The sequence below is a fragment of the Diceros bicornis genome, chromosome 5 (assembly GCF_020826845.1).
Source record: "Diceros bicornis minor isolate mBicDic1 chromosome 5, mDicBic1.mat.cur, whole genome shotgun sequence".
Classification (NCBI taxonomy): Eukaryota; Metazoa; Chordata; class Mammalia; order Perissodactyla; family Rhinocerotidae; genus Diceros; species Diceros bicornis.
In genome coordinates this window covers 94,025,851-94,044,003 of record NC_080744.1, presented here as the reverse complement: position 1 = coordinate 94,044,003, position 18,153 = coordinate 94,025,851, and the positions used below count along the sequence as shown (strand labels likewise).

Sequence of the window (18,153 nt, the reverse complement as noted above, 5' to 3'; positions counted from 1 at the left end):
CCCAGGCTCCCCCCCGCCCGAAGCCCGCCTGCGGCCTCACCCTGCCTAGGCCCCCGCTGCACCCTTGCGCGGCCTCCCCGCGTTCCTGGGCGCTGCCCGAGCCCTGGGGACCGCCGGGCGCAGGCCGCTCGGCACGGCCATTCTTCCCCGGCCCCCTCCTCCCTTCCGTTTCCGCGCCGGGCGGGCGGCCGGAGGCGGCGGCCGGCGCTGGGCAGGGGGGCCGGCAGGCGTCGGGGCCGCCCGGCGCTCCCGCCCGCCCCTTCCCCTTGGCGGGCCCGCCCCGGGGCCTGGGCCGACTGCAACCGCAGGAGGAGGAAGCGGCGAATCAGGAACTGGCCGGGGGTCGGCGCGGCCCTAAGTCGGTCCTCGGCGGCCCAGGAGCAGCTGCCCGCGCGGGTAACTCCTGTCCGGGGCCCATGAGCCGGCGGGCGGGCGGGCGCGGGAGGCAGGGGCGGCCGGCGGGGACCGGGCAGGCGTCCTGAGAGCCGGACACCGGACTGGGCGGGGCAGGGCCCGCGGAAGGGCAGGGGCGGCCGTGGTGTCAGGGCTCGGCTGGGGCTGCGTGGGGGCCGGCAGGGGCAGGCTTGGCCTGCCGAGGGCACTGGGCACACACGTCCTGGCAACTGGTGCTGGGTGGAAGGGCCGTGGAAGGGAGGCTCCGGGCCGCTCCTGTTCCAGGACTGGTAAGGGGATCCCTGGCACCAGGCCTTGGCCTTGGACGCAGGAAGCAAGGAGACCCAGTCCCAGGCCAGGCGGCTCTTTTGTACCTATAGCTGCATTTAGCAGGACAGGACCCCACCTCCTGCCTGTCAGCAGCTCCTCCTGGCCCGGCAGCCCCTAGCCTCCCTGACCCGCCCCTCCAACTCCAGCCTTGTCCCCAGTGGTGGCCTCTTCCTCTCTGTCCCCAGGACGGCACTATGGGCTTCTCTTCGGAGCTGTGCAGCCCGCAGGGCCACGGGGCAGTGCAGCAGATGCAGGAGTCAGAGCTTCGGCTGCTGGAGGGCATGAGGAAGTGGATGGCCCAGCGCGTCAAGAGTGACAGGGAATACGCGGGGCTGCTGCACCACATGTCCCTGCAGGACAGTGGGGGCCAGAGCCGGGGCATCAGCCCCGAGAGCCCCATCAGCCAGGTGGGCTTCTATGGGGCCCTAGGCCTCCTCACCACCTTCCCACCCTCGCCTGAGGTATTCCTCTGGTTGCCAGGTTATCTGCCTGCCCACTTCCTTCCCTGGATCCCACTGGGTAGGGTGGAGATTTGGCAGGCCCAGGCTTGGGAGCCATTGTCCCCCATTCCCTGTCTCGCCCATCCTGTGCTGTAGTCCTGGGCAGAGATCACCAGCCAGACGGAGGGCCTGAGCAGGTTGCTGAGGCAGCACGCAGAAGATCTGAACTCAGGGCCCCTGAGCAAGCTGAGCCTGCTGATCCGGGAGCGGCAGCAGCTGCGGAAGACCTACAGTGAGCAGTGGCAGCAGCTGCAGCAGGAGCTCACCAAGGTGGGTGGGTGGCACTGGGGCTTCACCTGGTCATTTCTGCTTAATTTTGAAACTAAAAGGGCTGGTTTTGCACAAGAGCTGCTGGATTCACTGGGGAAGTGGAAGTCCTGACCGCAGGCCCGCTCCCAGGGCCTGCTCCAGCCTTGCCACAGCTTCCTCCTTCCCCTCGCCCTTGGGTTGGCCTGCAGCAGGACCTCTCTGCATTTTCTATCGTACTATGTGCCTGGGCAGAGTGCTGGAGTACAAGGACAAGTGATCCAGCCATTCCCTAGGAGGAACGCGAGATCTGTGACCCATCTCCCGCGCTGCACCAGGTGGCTCTGGGGTCTGAGAGACAGAGAGAGGAATGAGGGCTAGTCTTCTGCCCTTGGCCTAGGCAGGCTCCCCCCAGGGCCCCAGAGACACCACAAGGCAGCAGTGTGACCCCCTGACACAGAGGTTAAGGCCTGGGGCTGTGAAGTCGGCCTGCCTGCGTTTGAATCCTGCCCAGCTCCTCAGTCTAGAGGTTGTCTGACTGGAGCTATTTATCTGGGTGCTTCAGCCTCCTAATTCAACGTACTGGTCAGCCCCCTGCACCACAACCCTCCCATCAGCGCAAACCTAGCGTTGCCACAGACTCACAGCGGCCCCTGGTGGCCAGTCTCCACCCACTCCTCTCTCACTAGAAGCTCATCTAATTCGGGGGTCTGCCTGTTTTTATAGGTACTTTATAGAACACATTCACGCCCATTTGTTTCCATTTTACTCATGGCTACTATAAAGCTACAATGGCAGAGCTGAGTAATTTCAACAGAGACTCTATGGCCTATAAACCTAGGATTATAGGCCAGATTACCATCTGGCCCTTTAAGAAAAAGGCTCATCAAGTCTATACTTTCAGCTCAGTTACAGATGGAGAAACTGAGGTTCAGAGGAGAGGGATGGAACTTGCCCAAAGTATCCCAGTGCATCAACAGGGGAACTGGGATGAGAACTCTGGTCTTGACCGTCTGTTGTTCCTGCCACCAGGAACAAAATTTGCAGGACTCAGTGCGAAATGAAATTGTAGGGCCCCCTGTCAAAAAATTATAAAGAATTTCAAGGTGGCATCAACAGAGCATTAAACCAAGCACGGGGCCCTTCTACGTGTGGAGCTCTGTGCAACCACTGCACAGGCCGCACATGCCTGCAGCTGGGCCCCACCTGCCACCAAATGGCACTCTGGGCCAAGGAGGGACAGTTGTAGCCTGCCTAGTCCACCTCTCTGCCTTCCCAGGGGCCTAGCCTTAACCCAGCCCCTCTGACCCTAACCTCAGCAGCAGAGATTAGGCCCCAGAGGTCTCCAGGCCCTTCCTGGAGGATGGACTTGGATGTGCAGCCTGCCTGGACTGCAGGACCTGTCCAGGGCTTCACCTTGGGAGAGTATCTCCCATGTCCGGGGGACCTGCTACCCCACACTGGCCTCTCCTCTCTCCCCAGACCCACAGCCAGGACATTGAGAAGCTGAAGAGCCAGTACCGAGCCCTGGCACGGGACAGCGCCCAGGCCAGGCGCAAGTACCAGGAGGCCAGCAAAGGTTTGTGGCTTCCCTCACTGGCAGGGAGGGAATCCCAAAGGAGCCCTGACCTGACCTGTCCACAGGTGCCCAGGGAGTGGGGGCTGCCCAGGCCTCTGTGCCGTCACCCACACCTCCCTCCCCTCCCGTGGCAGACAAGGATCGCGACAGGGCCAGGGACAAGTATGTACGCAGCCTGTGGAAGCTCTTTGCTCACCACAACCGCTACGTGCTAGGCGTGCGGGCTGCACAGCTGCACCACCAGCACCACCACCAGCTCATGCTGCCCAGCCTGCTCCAGTCGCTGCAGGACCTGCACCAGGAGATGGCGAGCATCCTGTAAGCCCACAGCCCCTCCCACGCCCCATCACAGCCCTCAAGCCCGGCCGCCACACCTGGAGGCAGGGTCCGGAAAATCCAGTTCTGTAAAATTGACGGTCACGTAATCACGTGAGAACGGGCCCTGGGCCAAGGACGGGAGCCAGTCAACTTACATCTGAAATACATTATTCCAGGGCCCATCATTGCCGAGTTTTATTATATTTATTGAGTACTGTACTAGGCTCTGAGAACAACATAGATAAAACCATCTGTCTTCTAGGATTGTTCATGTTAGTGGAGAGAGAAAAGAAAGTCAATAAGTAAAATAGCATGTTAGAGGCGGTAAGTGCTAGGGAGAAAAATGAAACAAGAAAAGGGGCTTGGGAGGAGGGAGGGCCGGTGAGGAGGTTACAGTTTTTTTTTTTTTAGGAGATATATGTATATTTTGTTCACATTTAATCCTTTTTTATATGAAATTGATTTTCGTGTCTGATTAAAAGCAGGGATGAAAATTACGGTTTTGCCAGTTGGATACTATATTTCCCCTGAACAATTTTTTTTTTATTACTCCTAAGATTTTTTTTAATTGATGTCATAATAGTTTATAACATTGTGAAATTTTAGTTGTACATTATTGTTTGTCAGTCACCGTATAAATGGATCCCTTCACCCCTTGTGCCCACTCCCCCCCAACCCCCATCCCCCTGGTAACCACCAAACTGCTCTCTCTGTCCTTGTCTTAGTTTATCTTCCACATATGAGTAAAATCATGTGGTGTTTGTCTTTCTCTGTCTGGCTTATTTCACTTAACATAATACTCTCCAGGTCCATCCATGTTGTTGCAAATGGGAAGATTTTGTCATTTTTTATGGCTGAGTAGTATTCCATTGTATATGTATACCATCTCTTCTTTATCCAATCATCAGTCAAGGGACACTTGAGTTGCTTCCACTTCTTGGCTATTGTGAATAAAGCTGCAATGAACACAGGGGTACATAAGCCTCTTTGGATTGTTGATTTCAGGTTCTTTGGATAAATACCCAGTAGTGGGATAGCTGGATCATAAGATGTTTCTATTTTTAATTTTTTGAGGAATCTCCATAACTGTTTTCCATAGAGGCTGCACCAGTTTGCATTCCCACCAGCAGTGAATTAGGGTTCTCATTTCTCCACAACCTCTCCAACATTTGTTATTTTTTGTCTTGGTGATTATAGCCATTCTAATGGGTGTAAGGTGATATCTTAGTGTTGTTTTGATTTGCATTTTCCTGATGATTAGCGATGTTGAACATCTTTTCATGTGCCTATTGGCCATCTGTATATCTTCCTTGGAAAAATGCCTGTTCATGTCCTCTGCCCATTTTTTGATCAGGTTGTTTATTTTTTTGTTGTTGAGTTGTGTGAGTTCTTTATATATTACAGAGATTAACTTCTTATCGGGTATATGATTTGCAAATATTTTCTCCCAACTGGTAGGTTGTCTTTTCATTCTCATCCTGGTTTCATTTGCCTTGCAGAAGCTCTTTAGTCTGATGAAGTCCCACTTGTTTATTTTTTCTTTTGTTTCCCTTGTCCAAGTAGACATGGAGTTCAAAAAAATCCGTCTGTGACCCATGTCAATGAGTGTACTGCCTATGTTTTCTTCCAGGAGTTTTATAGTTTCAGGTCTTACCTTCAAGTCTTTGATCCATTTTGAGTTAATTTTTCTGTGTGGCAAAAGAAAATAGTCTACTTTCATTCTTTTCCATGTGGCCGTCCAGTTTTCCCAGCATCATTTATTGAAGAGACTTTCCTTTCTCCACTGTGTGTTCTTAGCTCCTTTGTCAAAGATTAGCTGTCTGTAGATGTGTAGTTTTATTTCTGTGCTGTGAATTCTGTTACCTTGATCTATGTGTCTTTTTTTGTACCAGTACCAGCTACTACAAAGTAGTAGTACCAGCTACTACAAAGCTATATAGTATGTGTATATATATATATATTTTTTTTTTTTTGAGAAAGATCAGCCCTGAGCTGACATCCATGCTAATCCTCCTCTTTTTGCTGAGGAAGACCGGCTCTGAGCCAACATCTATTACCAATCTTCCTCCTTTTTGTTCCCCTAAAGCCCCAGTAGATAGCTGTATGTCATAGTTGCACATCTCTCTAGTTGCTGCGTGTGGGACACGGCCTCAGCATGGCTGGAGAAGCAGTGCGTTGGTGTGCGCCCAGGATCCGAACCTGGGACGCCAGCAGTGGAGTGCGCGCACCTAACAGCCAAGCCATGGGGCCGGCCCCTGTAGTATATTTTGAAGTCAGGGATTGTGATGTCTCCAGCTTTGTTCTTTTTTCTCAGGATTGTTTTAGCTATTCGGGGTCTTTTGTTGCCCCGTATGGATTTTAGTATTCTTTGTTCTATTTCCATGAAAAATATCTTTGGGATTCTGATTGGGATTGCATTGAATCTGTAGATTGCTTTAGGTAGTACGGACATTTTAACTATGTTTATTCTTCCAATCCATGTGTATGGGATATCTTTCCATTTCTTTATGTCATCATCCGTTTCTTTCAATAATGTCTTATAGCTTTCATTGTATAGGTCTTTCACCTCCTTGGTTAAATTTATTCCTAGATATTTTATTCTTTTTGTTGTGATTGTAAATGGGATTTTCTTCTTGAGTTCTCTTTCTGTTAGTTCATTATTAGAGTATAGAAACGCAACTGATTTCTGTAAGTTGATTTTGTACCCTGCAACCTTGCTGTAGTTGTTGATTATTTCTAATAGTTTTCCAATGGATTCTTTAGGGTTTTCTATATATAAAATCATGTCGTCTGCAAACAGCGAGAGTTTCACTTCTTTGTTGCCTATTTGGAATCATTTTATTTCTTTTTCTTGCCTAATTGCTCTGGCCAAAACCTCCAGTACTATTTTGAATAAGAGTGGTGAGAATAGGCACCCTTGTCTTATTCCTGTTCTCAGAGGAATGCCTTTCAGTTTTTCCCTGTTGAGCATGATGTTGGCTGTGGGTTTGTCATATATGGCCTTTGTTATGTTGAGGTATTTTCCTTCTATACCCATTTTGCTGAGATTTTTATCATAAATGGGTGTTGGATCTTGTCAAATGCTTTCTCTGCATCTATTGAGATGATCATGTGGTTTTTATTCCTCGTGGTGTATCACATTGGTTTTTATTCAATGTGGTGTATCACATTGATTGATTTGCAGATGTCGAACCATCCCTGTGTCCCTGGTATAAATCCCACTTGATCATGGTGTATGATCTTTTTAATGTATTGCGGTATTTGGTTTGCCAATATTTTGTTGAGGATTTTTGCATCTATGTTCATCAGTGATACCGGCCTGTAATTTTCCTTCTTTTTATTGTCCTTGTCTGGCTTTGGTATCAGGGTGATGTTGGCCTCACAGAATGTGTTAGGATGTCTTCCATCTTCCTCTATTTTTTGGAATAGTTTGAGAAGGATAGGTATTAAATCTTCTTTGAATGTTTGGTAAAATTCTCCAGAGAAGCCATCTGGTCCTGGACTTTTATTTTTGGGGAGGTTTTTGATTACTGTTTCAATCTCTTTACTTGTGATTGGCCTATTCAGATTGTCTGTTTCTTCTTGATTCAGTTTTGGGAGGTTGTATGAGTCTAAGAATTGATGTTTCTTCTACATTGTCCAATTTGTTGGCATATAGTTTTTCATAGTATTCTCTTATAATCCTTTGTATTTCTGTGGTATCTGTTGTAATTTCTCCTCTTTCATTTCTAATTTTATTTATTTGAGCCTTCTCTCTTTTTTTATTAGTGAGTCTGGCTAAGGGTTTGTCAATTTTGTTTGTTTTCTCAAAGAACCAGCTCTTTGTTTCATTGATCCTGTCAACTGTTTTTTTGGTTTCAATTTCATTTATTTCTGCTCTAATTTTTACTATTTCCCTCCTTATGCTGACTTTGGGCTTTGTTTGTTCTTCTTTTTCTAATTCTGTTAGGTGTAGTTTAGGGTTGCTTATTTGGGATTTTTCTTGTTTGTTAATATGGGCCTGTATTGCTATGAGTTTCCCTCTCAGGACTGCTTTTGCTGCATCCCATATGAGCTGGTATGGTGTATTTTCATTTTCATTTGTCTCCAGATATTTTTTTATTTCTCCTTTAATTTCTTCAATGATCCATTTGTTGTTCAGTAACATGTTGTTTAGTCTCCACATTTTTGTCACTTTCCCAGTTTTTTTCTTGGAGTTGATTTCTAGTTTCATAGCATTATGATTGGAAAAGATACTTGTTATGATTTCAGTCTTCTTAAATTTATAGAGGCTTGCCTTGTTTCCCAACATATAGTCTGTCACTGAGAACGTTCCATGTGCACTTGAGAAGAATGTGTAATCTGCTGTGTTTGGATGGAGTGCTCTCTATATATCTATTAAGTCCATCTCATCTAGTTTTTCATTTAAGTCCACTGTTTCTTTAATGAATTTCTGTCTGGATGGTCTATCCATTGATGTAAGTGGGGGGTTAAAATCTCCTATAATTATTGTGTTGTTGTTAATATCTCCTTTTAGGTTTGTTAATAGTTGCTCTATGTACCTTGGTGCTCCTGTGTTGGGAGCATATATGTTTATAAGTGATATGTCTTCTTGGTGGAGTGTCCCTTTTATCATTATATATTGCCACTCTTTGTCTCTCATTACCTATTTTATCTCGAAGTCTACTTTGTCTGATATAAGTATGGCAACACCTGCTTTCTTTTGTTTGCCGATAGCTTGGAGTATTGTCTTCCATCCTTTCACTCTGAGCCTGTGTTTGTCTTTAGAGCTGAGATGTGTTTCCTGGAGGCAGCATATTGTTGGATCTTGTTTTCTAATCCATCGTGCCACTCTGTATCTTTTGATTGGAGAATTCAATCCATTTACATTTAGAGTGGTTATTGATATATGAGGGCTTAATGTTGCTATTTTATCACTCATTTTCCAGTTCTTTTGCATTTGCTTTGTTTCTCCTCCCATGTGTTTCAGACTACTCATTCAGTTTGGTAGTTCTATGTGGTGGTTTTCTTAGTTTTCTCTTTATTGGTCGTATGTGTCTCTGTTCTGATTATTTGTTTAGTGGTTACCATGAGGTTTGTATAAAAAATCTTGTAGATGAGATAGTCCATTTCCTGATGGCCCCTTATTTCCTTAGACTAAGTTGGTGCCATCTCTTTCCTATTCCCCTTCTAAGTAATTATTGTCACAACTTATTCCATCTTGTGTTGTGAGTTTGTGTTTAAAGTGATGCGGTTATATTTATTTTTGGTGTTTTCCTTCCCTTAATCTTTGGTGTTATAATTAACTGTTTGCTAACCTATTCTGATAGAGAGCTGCAATTTTCCTGATTTTGCCTACCTGTTTTTCTCCTTGCACAAAGCTTTGTATCCCCTTTCTCTTTTTTTTTTTTTTCAGGCAAGAGAGCCTTCTTGAGTATTTCTTGCAGGGGGGGTCATGTGGCAATGAACTCCCTTAGCTTTTGTTTATCTGGGATAGTTATTATTTCTCCATCATATCTGAAGGATGTTTTCACTGGATAGAGTATTCTTGGCTGAAAGTTTTTGTCTTTCAGAATTTTGAATATATCATTCCGTTCTCTCCTAGCCTGTGAAGTTTCTGCTGAGAAATTGGCTGAGATCCTGATAGGAATTCCTTTGAATTTTAAAAAAAATTTTTTTTGTCTTGCCGCCCCTCATATTTTTTCTTTATCATTGACTTCTGCCAACTTTACTACTGTATGCCCTGGTGAGGGTCTTTTCATGTTGATATATTTAGGAGGTCTATTGATTTCATGCACTTGTATTTCCAGCTCCTTCCCCAGGTTTGGGAAGTTCTCAGCTGTTATTTCTTTGAACAAGCTCTCTGCTCCTTTTTCCCTCTCTTCTCCCTCTGGAATACCTATGATCCTTATGTTGCATTTCCTAATTGAGTCAGATGTTTCTCAGAGACTTTCTTCATTTCTTTTTAGTCGTGGTTCTCTCTCCTCCTCCATCCGAAACATCTCTGCATTCCTATCCTCAATATTGCTAATTGTTTCCTCCATATTGTCAGCTCTGTTCTTTAAAGATTCCAGATTTTTTTTATGTCCTCCATTGTGTTTTTCATTTCCAACATTTGCTTTTTCTTTATAGTTTAAATGTCTTTTGTGAAGAAGTTCCTGATTTCATTGAATTGTCTATCTGTGTTTTCTTGTAGTTTGCTGAGCTTTTTTATGATAGCTATTTTGAATTCTCTCGTTTAGGTTATAAATTTCTGTGCTTTCAGGATTGATTTCTGGGTGCTTGTCATTTTCCTTCTGGTCTGGAGATTTAATATATTTTTGCATACTGCTTGAGGGCAGTATGAGGTGAATGGATACATGAGACTGGGCTTATTGTTCCTCATTCTGAAAATATCTGGTTGCAGCTTCTACCTGCCGCCACTAGGTGAGAGTCAAGAGCTGTGTGATCAGCAGGTGCTCTGGCTGACTGGCTGTGCTGGTGCTCCGGGTGGTGGGGAGGGGCTCTTTCTTTCACCTGCCCAATCCCTGGGGGCTTCTCATTCTTCCCTTGCTACCTGCTGTCCTAGGCTGCTAGCTTGATGAAAATATCCCCACAGCAGTTCAGTCCCCTCCATATGGGAATTTCCCACAGGCTGTGAGAGAACTTGGAGAGGGACAGTTTTTCCACGGAGGACCATCCCTTCCCCCTCTCTCTCAGAGAGCTGCGCTGTCCACGTCCCAGGGTTGCTGTCGTTGGGGAAGGAGAGGAGTTCTCCTTACCTCCTTCCACTTCCTCTGGGGGTACCAGCACCTCCACCTTCAGATGTAAGGCTGTGTGGGTTTCTCAGACCTCTTTTGTGTTGTGTGAACGTCCTCTGTTGGTATATGAATGTCCTTTTTGTTGTATCCTAGCAGAGGAGAGTCTAAGGGGGAAAGCTCACTCTGCCATGATGCTGATGTAAACTCGAGTTTACAGTTTTAAACAGAGTGGTCTGATGAGAGCCCCGGAGGTGCAGGAGGGAGCTGGGGGGGTTTGGAGAAAGGCCATTCCAGAAGGAGGGAACAGCAGGTATGCAGGCCCTGAGGTGGGAAAGTGCCTGAAATCAAGGAATAGCAAGGAAGCCAGTGTAGCCCATGCAGAGTGGGGGGAGGGCAGAGTTTGGGGGGCTGCTGGATATACAGCAGGCCATTGTGAGGACTTTGGCTGTGTTGAGAATGGACTTCAGGGCACAAGGACAGGGGCAGAGACACTGGACAGGAGGCTATTGCAGTAATCCAAACCACTTGGACCAGTGGCAGTGGAGGGGAGAAGTGGTCAGGTCCTGGATATATTTTGAAGGTGGAGCCGGTGGGATTTCCTTATGGACTGGAAGTGGGGTGTGAGATAGAGGAATCAAGGATGACTCCAAGGATTTGGCCCCAAGCACCTGGAAGATGGAGTTGTCATTAACTTATGTGGAGGAGGCTATGGGAGAAACAGGTTCAGGAGACAAGAGCGGGAGTTCATTTTTCAAGTAGTGGAGTTTGGGTGTGTAAGAGATGTCCAACAGAATGTTTTGAGCAGGTGAATGGATACATGAGACCGGAGCTCTGGGTATGTGCTGGGATCGGAGATGTAAATGCGGGGTCAGCAGCGCCTCAGTGGTGTGTGCGTGTATCGGAGCCCTAGAGCCCCAGCTGTTGGGCTGGCTGCCCAGGGCAGGCATGATTGCAGCTCATGTTTAGCAAGCACTTCGTATGTACCACACACTCTGCACACAGGATCTCACTGGGTCCTTATTGAGACTCCCAGCATCCCCATCATACGTATCAGGAAGCGAAGGTCAGGGAGACGTTAAGTAATTTGCCTATGGTCTTTTGACTGGCAAATGACGAGGTGGGGGTCCACGCCAGGGCTGACTCCAAACCCAGTGTCATGGGCCCTGGGCTTCCCTGAGCCTTGCCCAGCCTGAGGCCCCTGTGACCAAGGGTCCTGTCTGGGGACAGGAAGGAGATCCTGCAGGAATACCTGGAGATTAGCAGCCTGGTGCAGGACGAGGTGGTGGCCATTCACCAGGAGATGGCTGCAGCTGCCGCCCGCATCCAGCCCGAGGCTGAGTACCAAGCCTTCCTGCGACAGTATGGGTAAGCCCCTCCTTGCTCCTGCCGGCCACCAAGGCTGCTGGCCTGTTCACTGACAGGGCACTGTCCTCCCGCAGGTCCACACCCGATGTCCCACCCTGTGTCACCTTTGATGAGTCACTGCTTGAGGAGGGTGAACCGCTGGAGCCTGGGGAGCTGCAACTGAATGAGCTGACTGTGGAGAGTGTGCAGCACACGTGGGTAGTGGCTTGGCACAGGGTCGGGGGTGCTGGGGGGTAGACACTGTCCATACAGAGCTGTGCCCAGGTGGCCGGGCTTGCTTGGCTCTTCAGGAATGCATCTGAAGGGCATGGCTCTAATATTGCCCTTCCTTTGGGCACAGGCTGACCTCAGTGACAGATGAACTGGCTGTGGCCACGGAGACAGTGCTCAGCCGGCAGGAGGTGGTCACTCAGCTGCAACGTGAGCTCTGGAACGAGGAACAGAACACCCACCCCCGGGAACGGTGAGCGGGTCCACCCAAGCACCCTTCTGGCTCTCCTTCCTCCCTCCTGCCTGCCCGACCCCCTGCTGGCTGCCAGCTACAGGCTGAGCCCTTCTCTCTCCCTCACCTCCCGCCTGCCCCTGCCTGCAGGGTGCAGCTGCTGGGCAAGAAGCAGGTATTGCACGAGGCCCTGCAGGGGCTGCAGGTAGCACTGTGCAGCCAGGCCAAGCTGCAGGCCCAGCAGGAGCTGCTGCAGGCCAAGCTGGAGCAGCTGGGCCCCGGCGAGCCCCCGCCCGTGCTGCTCCTGCAGGATGACCGCCACTCCACGTCGTCCTCGGTGAGCCGCCTACCCACTGCCTGCCGCTGCCAGCCACGCCTGCCTGCCCGGGGCTGCGCTCCTCATTTTCGCCCTCCCCCTCCCTAAGCCTGGCCACCCGCTGACGTCTGTCCCTGGCCTCAGGAGCAGGAGCGAGAAGGGGGAAGGACGCCCACCCTGGAGATCCTTAAGAGCCACATCTCAGGAATCTTCCGCCCCAAGTTCTCGGTGAGTGGAGCCCAGCCTGGGCCCACACCTCTGCCCTTCTCTAAGGGGTGGGTCAGGCCAGGGGCCTCAGAGGTGACCCCCGCAAGCCCTTGGGGTCAGTCACTGAGTTGCCCTAGAGAGGAGGCCCTGCCCAGGCTGCTTTTACTGGGGAGTCCCTCTCTTGCCTGGATTCCAGGCTGCAGATGTCCCCAGATCCTGCTGCCCCTGCACCTCCTTTCTCTCTATAACCATGTGTGCTAAAGGGACCTGCAGCCTTGTTGACCCACGGCTCCCCCTGCTCTGGGAGTGGTTAGGGGCTGTGGCCTGGTAGAAAGGACGAAAGCTTGGTTTGGGATCTGCCGGCCTGGGCTTCCCATCCTGGCTTTGCCTAGAGTAAGCCTGGGAGAGTCTAGTGCCCACTCCAGGGGCCTGCGGATGGCTTGATGTGCCATTCAGGTGGTTTGTGAGGACTGAGGGGCATATGAGAGAGACAGAGAGAGAGAGACAAAGACCCCCCCCAACTGACCCCTGGCTGGCCTAGTGGCCTCCCCTGACGAGCTGGCTGAGTAACCCCTTCTCGCTCCACCCCTGCTCCTGCCCAGCTCCCCCCACCACTGCAGCTTGTTCCAGAGGTACAGAAGCCCCTGCATGAGCAGCTGTGGTACCATGGGGCCATCCCACGGGCAGAGGTGGCTGAGCTGCTGACACACTCTGGGGACTTCCTGGTACGGGAGAGCCAGGGCAAGCAGGAGTACGTACTGTCGGTGCTGTGGGATGGCCAGCCCCGGCACTTCATCATCCAGTCTGCTGACGTGAGTGGGGCCTGGACTCCATCCCCTCTCCTCCCTTCCGCTCCCCTCCCCTCCACCCTTGAGAGGGTAGGAAGGAGCTGCTGTGTCTTAGATGCCTCCCTGGCAGAGCTGAAAGGGGCCACAGAGACCACCCAGTCCCTGTAACAAAATAGAGGCTGAAGCCTTCAGCATGAGTCCTCCCCTAAGGCTGGGCTAGCAGACTTGTCCTGTACCCTCAGGTGGTGCCTTTTCTGCAGGTCCCTCTGCCTCTCGTCGCAGGCAGGCCCTTTCTCCCTGCTGCTCCTCCTCTCCTCTCCCAGGGCTCAGGCCCCCTCAGCGGTGAGGCTGTTGACCCCAGGTCCCCCTGTCCCGCAGAACCTGTACCGACTGGAAGGTGACAGCTTTCCCAGCATTCCCTTGCTCATCGACCACATGCTGCGCTCCCAGCAGCCCCTCACCAAGAAGAGCGGTGTCATCCTGAATAGGGCTGTGCCCAAGGTGAGCCCATGCCCAGCCCGGCCCATGCCGCCCATGGGGCTTTCCAGGCCCCCAGTCTACGTACAGGTATGAGGTGACTCCTCACTCCTCAGGGCAGCCTCCCTCTAGGTTTGGAATGTCAAGACCATTCCCATTCCGTGGGCCACACACAGAGGACTGGCACTCACCCACTTAGTGTCCCTGCCTGGTCCCCGACGTCACCTGAGTGTGATCCTGACGTAGTCCAACCTCCCATTTTACAGACCAACAAACCAAGGTGCCAAGAAATGAAAGGCATAGCATTGGTGGGGCTGTTCGGTCCTTCACAGGGCCCAGCATGCCTTCCCTTCACTGACTTCTGACCCCCGCCTTCCCCAGGACAAGTGGGCACTAAACCACGAGGACCTGGTGTTGGGCGAGCAGATCGGGCGGGTGAGTTGAGTGGGGTGTGACTCTGCCAGCCTCCTGGCTGCCTGTGTTTTCCCTCCCCCAGCACTGCTTCCTTCCAGCCCACAGCTGAGTCGCCCCCAGGCCCCACCCTCGCTGAACTCTTCTGCCTCCCTGCTCCCTGCCTCAGTCTGATTCCCAACTCATCTCCCGGACTCCCCGCCCAGCCGCTGCCATACACTGTCCCTCACCCCCACCCCGCCTCCTCAGGGAGGGGAGACACCCTGTTCCTGTGAGCTGTAAAATACTTAGGAGAGAAGTCATTTTCTTAAAAATCAGAATGCTTTTCCAACCCAAGTGACAGTGATTTTTGGATTTTCCATGTCACTTCTCAGTGAACGGGGCAAGTCAGAGAGAAAGTTCTCTGCCAATGCCATGTGTACCCTCTCAATTTGGGGGGAGACTCCTAGAGAGCTGGGATTGGGGGCACTGAGTGAGGGTGGGTGGGGACAAGGCGGGCTGTCCCCTGAGCAGAGAAGAGAACCACGATCCAGGGAAGATTGGTGGGAGCCCACGACCATTTCAGGGGAACTTTGGTGAAGTGTTCAGTGGACGCCTGCGAGCCGACAACACCTTGGTGGCAGTGAAATCTTGTCGAGAAACGCTCCCACCAGACCTCAAGGCCAAGTTTCTCCAGGAAGCGAGGTGGGTGATCAAATAGCCATCACCGTACACTAGGATCCCTCTGTGCGTGGCACCACATGAAGTACGAGACTTGCGTGGAGTCGTTAATCCTCACGGTCCCCCATGTCGGTACCCCCCACATAGTGCGAAGGGTGCAGTCTCCGTGACCCACCCCAGGTCACACATCCGGGACTGCTGGCCTCAGATGCCAAGCTCTTCTCTCCTGCTGCCCTCTCCCATCCTCCCTCGGGTTCCCTGGGGCTCCTGGGGCTGGGGAGGCAAGCCCCCAAGGCAGGATCCTAAGCAGCAGTGCCCTCCAGGATCCTGAAGCAGTACAGCCACCCCAACATCGTGCGTCTCATTGGCGTCTGCACCCAGAAACAGCCCATCTACATCGTCATGGAGCTTGTGCAGGGTGAGCAGGGGGAGCTGATCTCGAGGGCTAGGGCACTCAGACCTGCCAGCTCAGCCCCCCGCAGGTGGCTCAACGAGGCTTCCTCCACCCACCCCCAGGGGGCGATTTCCTGACCTTCCTCCGGACAGAGGGACCCCGCCTGCGGATGAAGACTCTGCTGCAGATGGTGGGGGATGCGGCTGCGGGCATGGAGTACCTGGAGAGCAAGTGCTGCATCCACCGGTGAGTGAGTGGGCAGGGCAGGCCCATGCAGCACACACAGGTCCCTGGCCACCCGCACCCGCTGCAGGTGGTGCTGTCACCAGCACTCAGGGCTCCAGAGGTGGAGTTCGCCTCTCCTGATGGGCGTAGGGGCAGGGAGCAGCTTTTGTTCATGGCTCTGTCTAGAGGGCCCGGGCCAAGCAGGTGACGGGTGCTGCATGGACATTGGCTGAGTGAGCCCCTGCCCTGCTTCGCCCAGGGACCTGGCTGCTCGGAACTGCCTGGTGACGGAGAAGAACGTCCTGAAGATCAGTGACTTTGGGATGTCCCGGGAGGAAGCTGACGGGGTCTACGCAGCCTCAGGGGGCCTCAGACAAGTCCCTGTTAAGTGGACCGCGCCCGAGGCTCTCAACTATGGTATGTGGGCTGCAGGGCCTGAGGCTGGGCGTGGGTCTTGCTGGCTGCCTCACTCTGGCCCATGGGCGTGGACAGCCCATTCCCGAAGCCTCACCTCCTTGCAGGCCGCTACTCCTCTGAGAGCGACGTGTGGAGCTTTGGCATCTTGCTCTGGGAGGCCTTTAGCCTGGGGGCCTCCCCCTACCCCAACCTCAGCAATCAGCAGACTCGGGAGTTCGTGGAAAAGGGTAAGGCAGCCCTGCTGTGTGACAGCAGCCTCAGAGCCGAGCACTCTCCGCAGGGCTCCAGCCGGGCTCTCCCAGGTTGCCTAGCCTTCCAGCCTTCCACTGGGGCAGAATAATAACGATCCTGTAGCTCCCACTGACTGAGCACCTGTTATGTACCAAGCCATACATTATCTCATTTACTGTTCACAAATTGTGAGGTAGGAATTAATACGTCCCTTTTACAGACAGAAAAACTAAGGTTTGCAGAGGTCACACAACTAAGCATGTGGTGGGATTAAGGTTAGAACCTCTATGACCTTGGTGAAGAAGAGCAGCTCGTTAAGAACAGTGCATCTTAAGCACCTCCCATTGCTTATGATATGCCCCCTGGGGCTGCCAGGGGCCCTCAGACTCCCTCCTCATGCCTGATGTGCTGTTCCTGTCCTCACAGGGGGCCGTCTGCCCTGCCCCGAGCTGTGCCCCGACGCTGTGTTCAGGCTCATGGAGCAGTGCTGGGCCTATGAGCCCGGGCAGCGGCCCAGCTTCAGCACCATCTACCAGGAGCTGCAGAGCATCCGAAAGCGGCATCGGTGAGGCTGGGAGCTGCGTCTCAAGCCAGTGGCCTCTGCAAGCGGGGCTGTACCTCCTCACCAGCTCCTGCTTTCACCGTTGGACACTGTTCACAGGCCTGGACTCCAGCCAGCAGCATCTGTGCTGCTGGCAGGGATGCGGCTCCATGTCTGCTGTGCATCCCTGCTCCTGCCAGGGCTCCCTCTTCCAGGCAGAAATAATAAAACCACTTGTGCCCATCAAGTGCTCTTAGCATGTATGCTCCTCTGGAGGGCAGGGTTAGGAGGAATAGAGGGCCTGTACTGCGGCCGTGGGGAAGGGAGAGAACGGGGAGTGTTCACAGGCAGAACTGGCATGGTTTGTAGCTGCTGGATGTGAGACACAGGGAAGGGGGAAGGAGATCAGGATGATATACAGGCTTCTGACCAGATGGTGGTGTCATTCCTGAAATCAGATCACAGGCAGAGGAGCAGAGCTATGGGGAGGATGGAGTTTGGAGGTGTTGCATTTGAGGGGGCTGTGGAGATGTAAGTGTGACGTATATGTCCGTAAGCCCAGATGGAAGTAAAGGCTGAAACTGAGGTCAGAAAGTCGTTAGCTGTCACATGTTAGAGAGTAGCCAACACTATGGATGTGTACAGCAGTCACATGAGATTCAGGAGAGATGAGAAGAGAGTCAGGGAAAGTTAGAGTTACAGTCAAAAAAGGCTGGATGGCTGAAGAGAAAGAAAATGCTTCCCAGGGAGTTTCTCTCTCAAGACAAATTTACTGAGAAATGGGGTAGCAGAGCGGGGAGCCTTCACCTCCTCCCCTGAGTGCCCCCAAAATTATCTGAAACTTTTCTGGCAGCAACGGTGAAGATCAAAAAGACAAAGAAGCATGAACAAACTGAAAAACAGAAACTGGGAAAGATTTAAAGAACAAAGCAGGAAGAAATTTGAGGTAAAATGGCCATCCCTCAAGAGACTTTAGGAAATAGTTGACATCTCTTTTCAAAAGCCCTAAAACTTGTTTAAACGAGAGGAACTCAGGTTAGAATGTGACTAAATGAAAATTCCAAGAAGTCAAAGCGTGTCTCCATTGAAAGCGGTAAAAAGCAGAACTGAAGAACTTCTGCTTCTGGGTAGGATTGTGGTCTGTCTCTGCAGGCCACCACTCCCATTGCAGCAACTAGGAGGAAACAGATAAGATGAGAGTAACCATGTTTAAAGAGAATGGAGAGTGGTGGAAGAAATAAGGACCAGATGGACTAAAATTCCAAGGAGGAAAGAACCCCTCCAAGGTGAACTGCTGATGGGAGGCTGTTTTCGTCCCTGAGACGTGCTGATTCAGGACAGCTGTGATGATCAGAACTTCCCCAAAGAGAGAGAGTCTACTTGGGAAAAGAGAAATGAAGTTTCTGGTGCTGGCAGGAACTATGCTATGGATTGGAAACTAGTGGATCCTGAAATGCAAAGTCACTTCTTCCCATGGAACATTTGCTGAGTTCCAGAGCAGTGTGGGCAACTGGGAAGGGGCTGGGCTGGAGAAGCAAGTCCCAGTCTTGCAGTGTTTAGAGGGAGGGGGCCTGAAACAGACAGATAAGATTTT

The 18,153-nt window shown here is 51.4% G+C and overlaps 1 protein-coding gene across 4 annotated transcripts; it reads left to right on the top strand.

Moving 5' to 3' along the window:
* The first annotated feature begins 240 nt into the window (after positions 1–240).
* Positions 241–16,835, top strand: FES (FES proto-oncogene, tyrosine kinase). Of its 4 annotated transcripts, XM_058542493.1 has the most exons (19): positions 244–396; positions 909–1,130; positions 1,320–1,493; positions 2,952–3,048; positions 3,183–3,366; positions 11,313–11,450; positions 11,525–11,644; positions 11,791–11,913; positions 12,043–12,229; positions 12,353–12,436; positions 13,018–13,227; positions 13,582–13,704; positions 14,062–14,115; positions 14,657–14,775; positions 15,075–15,169; positions 15,268–15,391; positions 15,630–15,787; positions 15,892–16,014; positions 16,445–16,675. In XM_058542493.1, the coding sequence occupies exons 2-19, from the start codon at positions 918–920 to the stop codon at positions 16,585–16,587; spliced, it is 2,469 nt and encodes an 822-aa protein (XP_058398476.1). In that variant the 5' UTR covers positions 244–396; positions 909–917; the 3' UTR covers positions 16,588–16,675. The 4 variants fall into 4 exon arrangements, with proteins under 4 accessions (XP_058398474.1, XP_058398475.1, XP_058398476.1 ...); XM_058542491.1 differs by having other exon boundaries at positions 241–396; positions 15,630–16,014; positions 16,445–16,835; XM_058542492.1 differs by lacking the exon at positions 11,313–11,450 and having other exon boundaries at positions 241–396; positions 15,630–16,014; positions 16,445–16,835.
* Positions 16,836–18,153: the final 1,318 nt, after the last annotated feature.

Bases quoted from the DNA above. Each gene is read 5' to 3' on its own strand.
- FES (XM_058542491.1), top strand. From the start codon at position 918: ATGGGCTTCTCTTCGGAGCTGTGCAGCCCGCAGGGCCACGGGGCAGTG. The intron at 15,170-15,267 runs GTGAGCAGGGGG...ACCCACCCCCAG, and splicing joins CGTCATGGAGCTTGTGCAGG to GGGGCGATTTCCTGACCTTC. The intron at 15,392-15,629 runs GTGAGTGAGTGG...TGCTTCGCCCAG, and splicing joins AGCAAGTGCTGCATCCACCG to GGACCTGGCTGCTCGGAACT.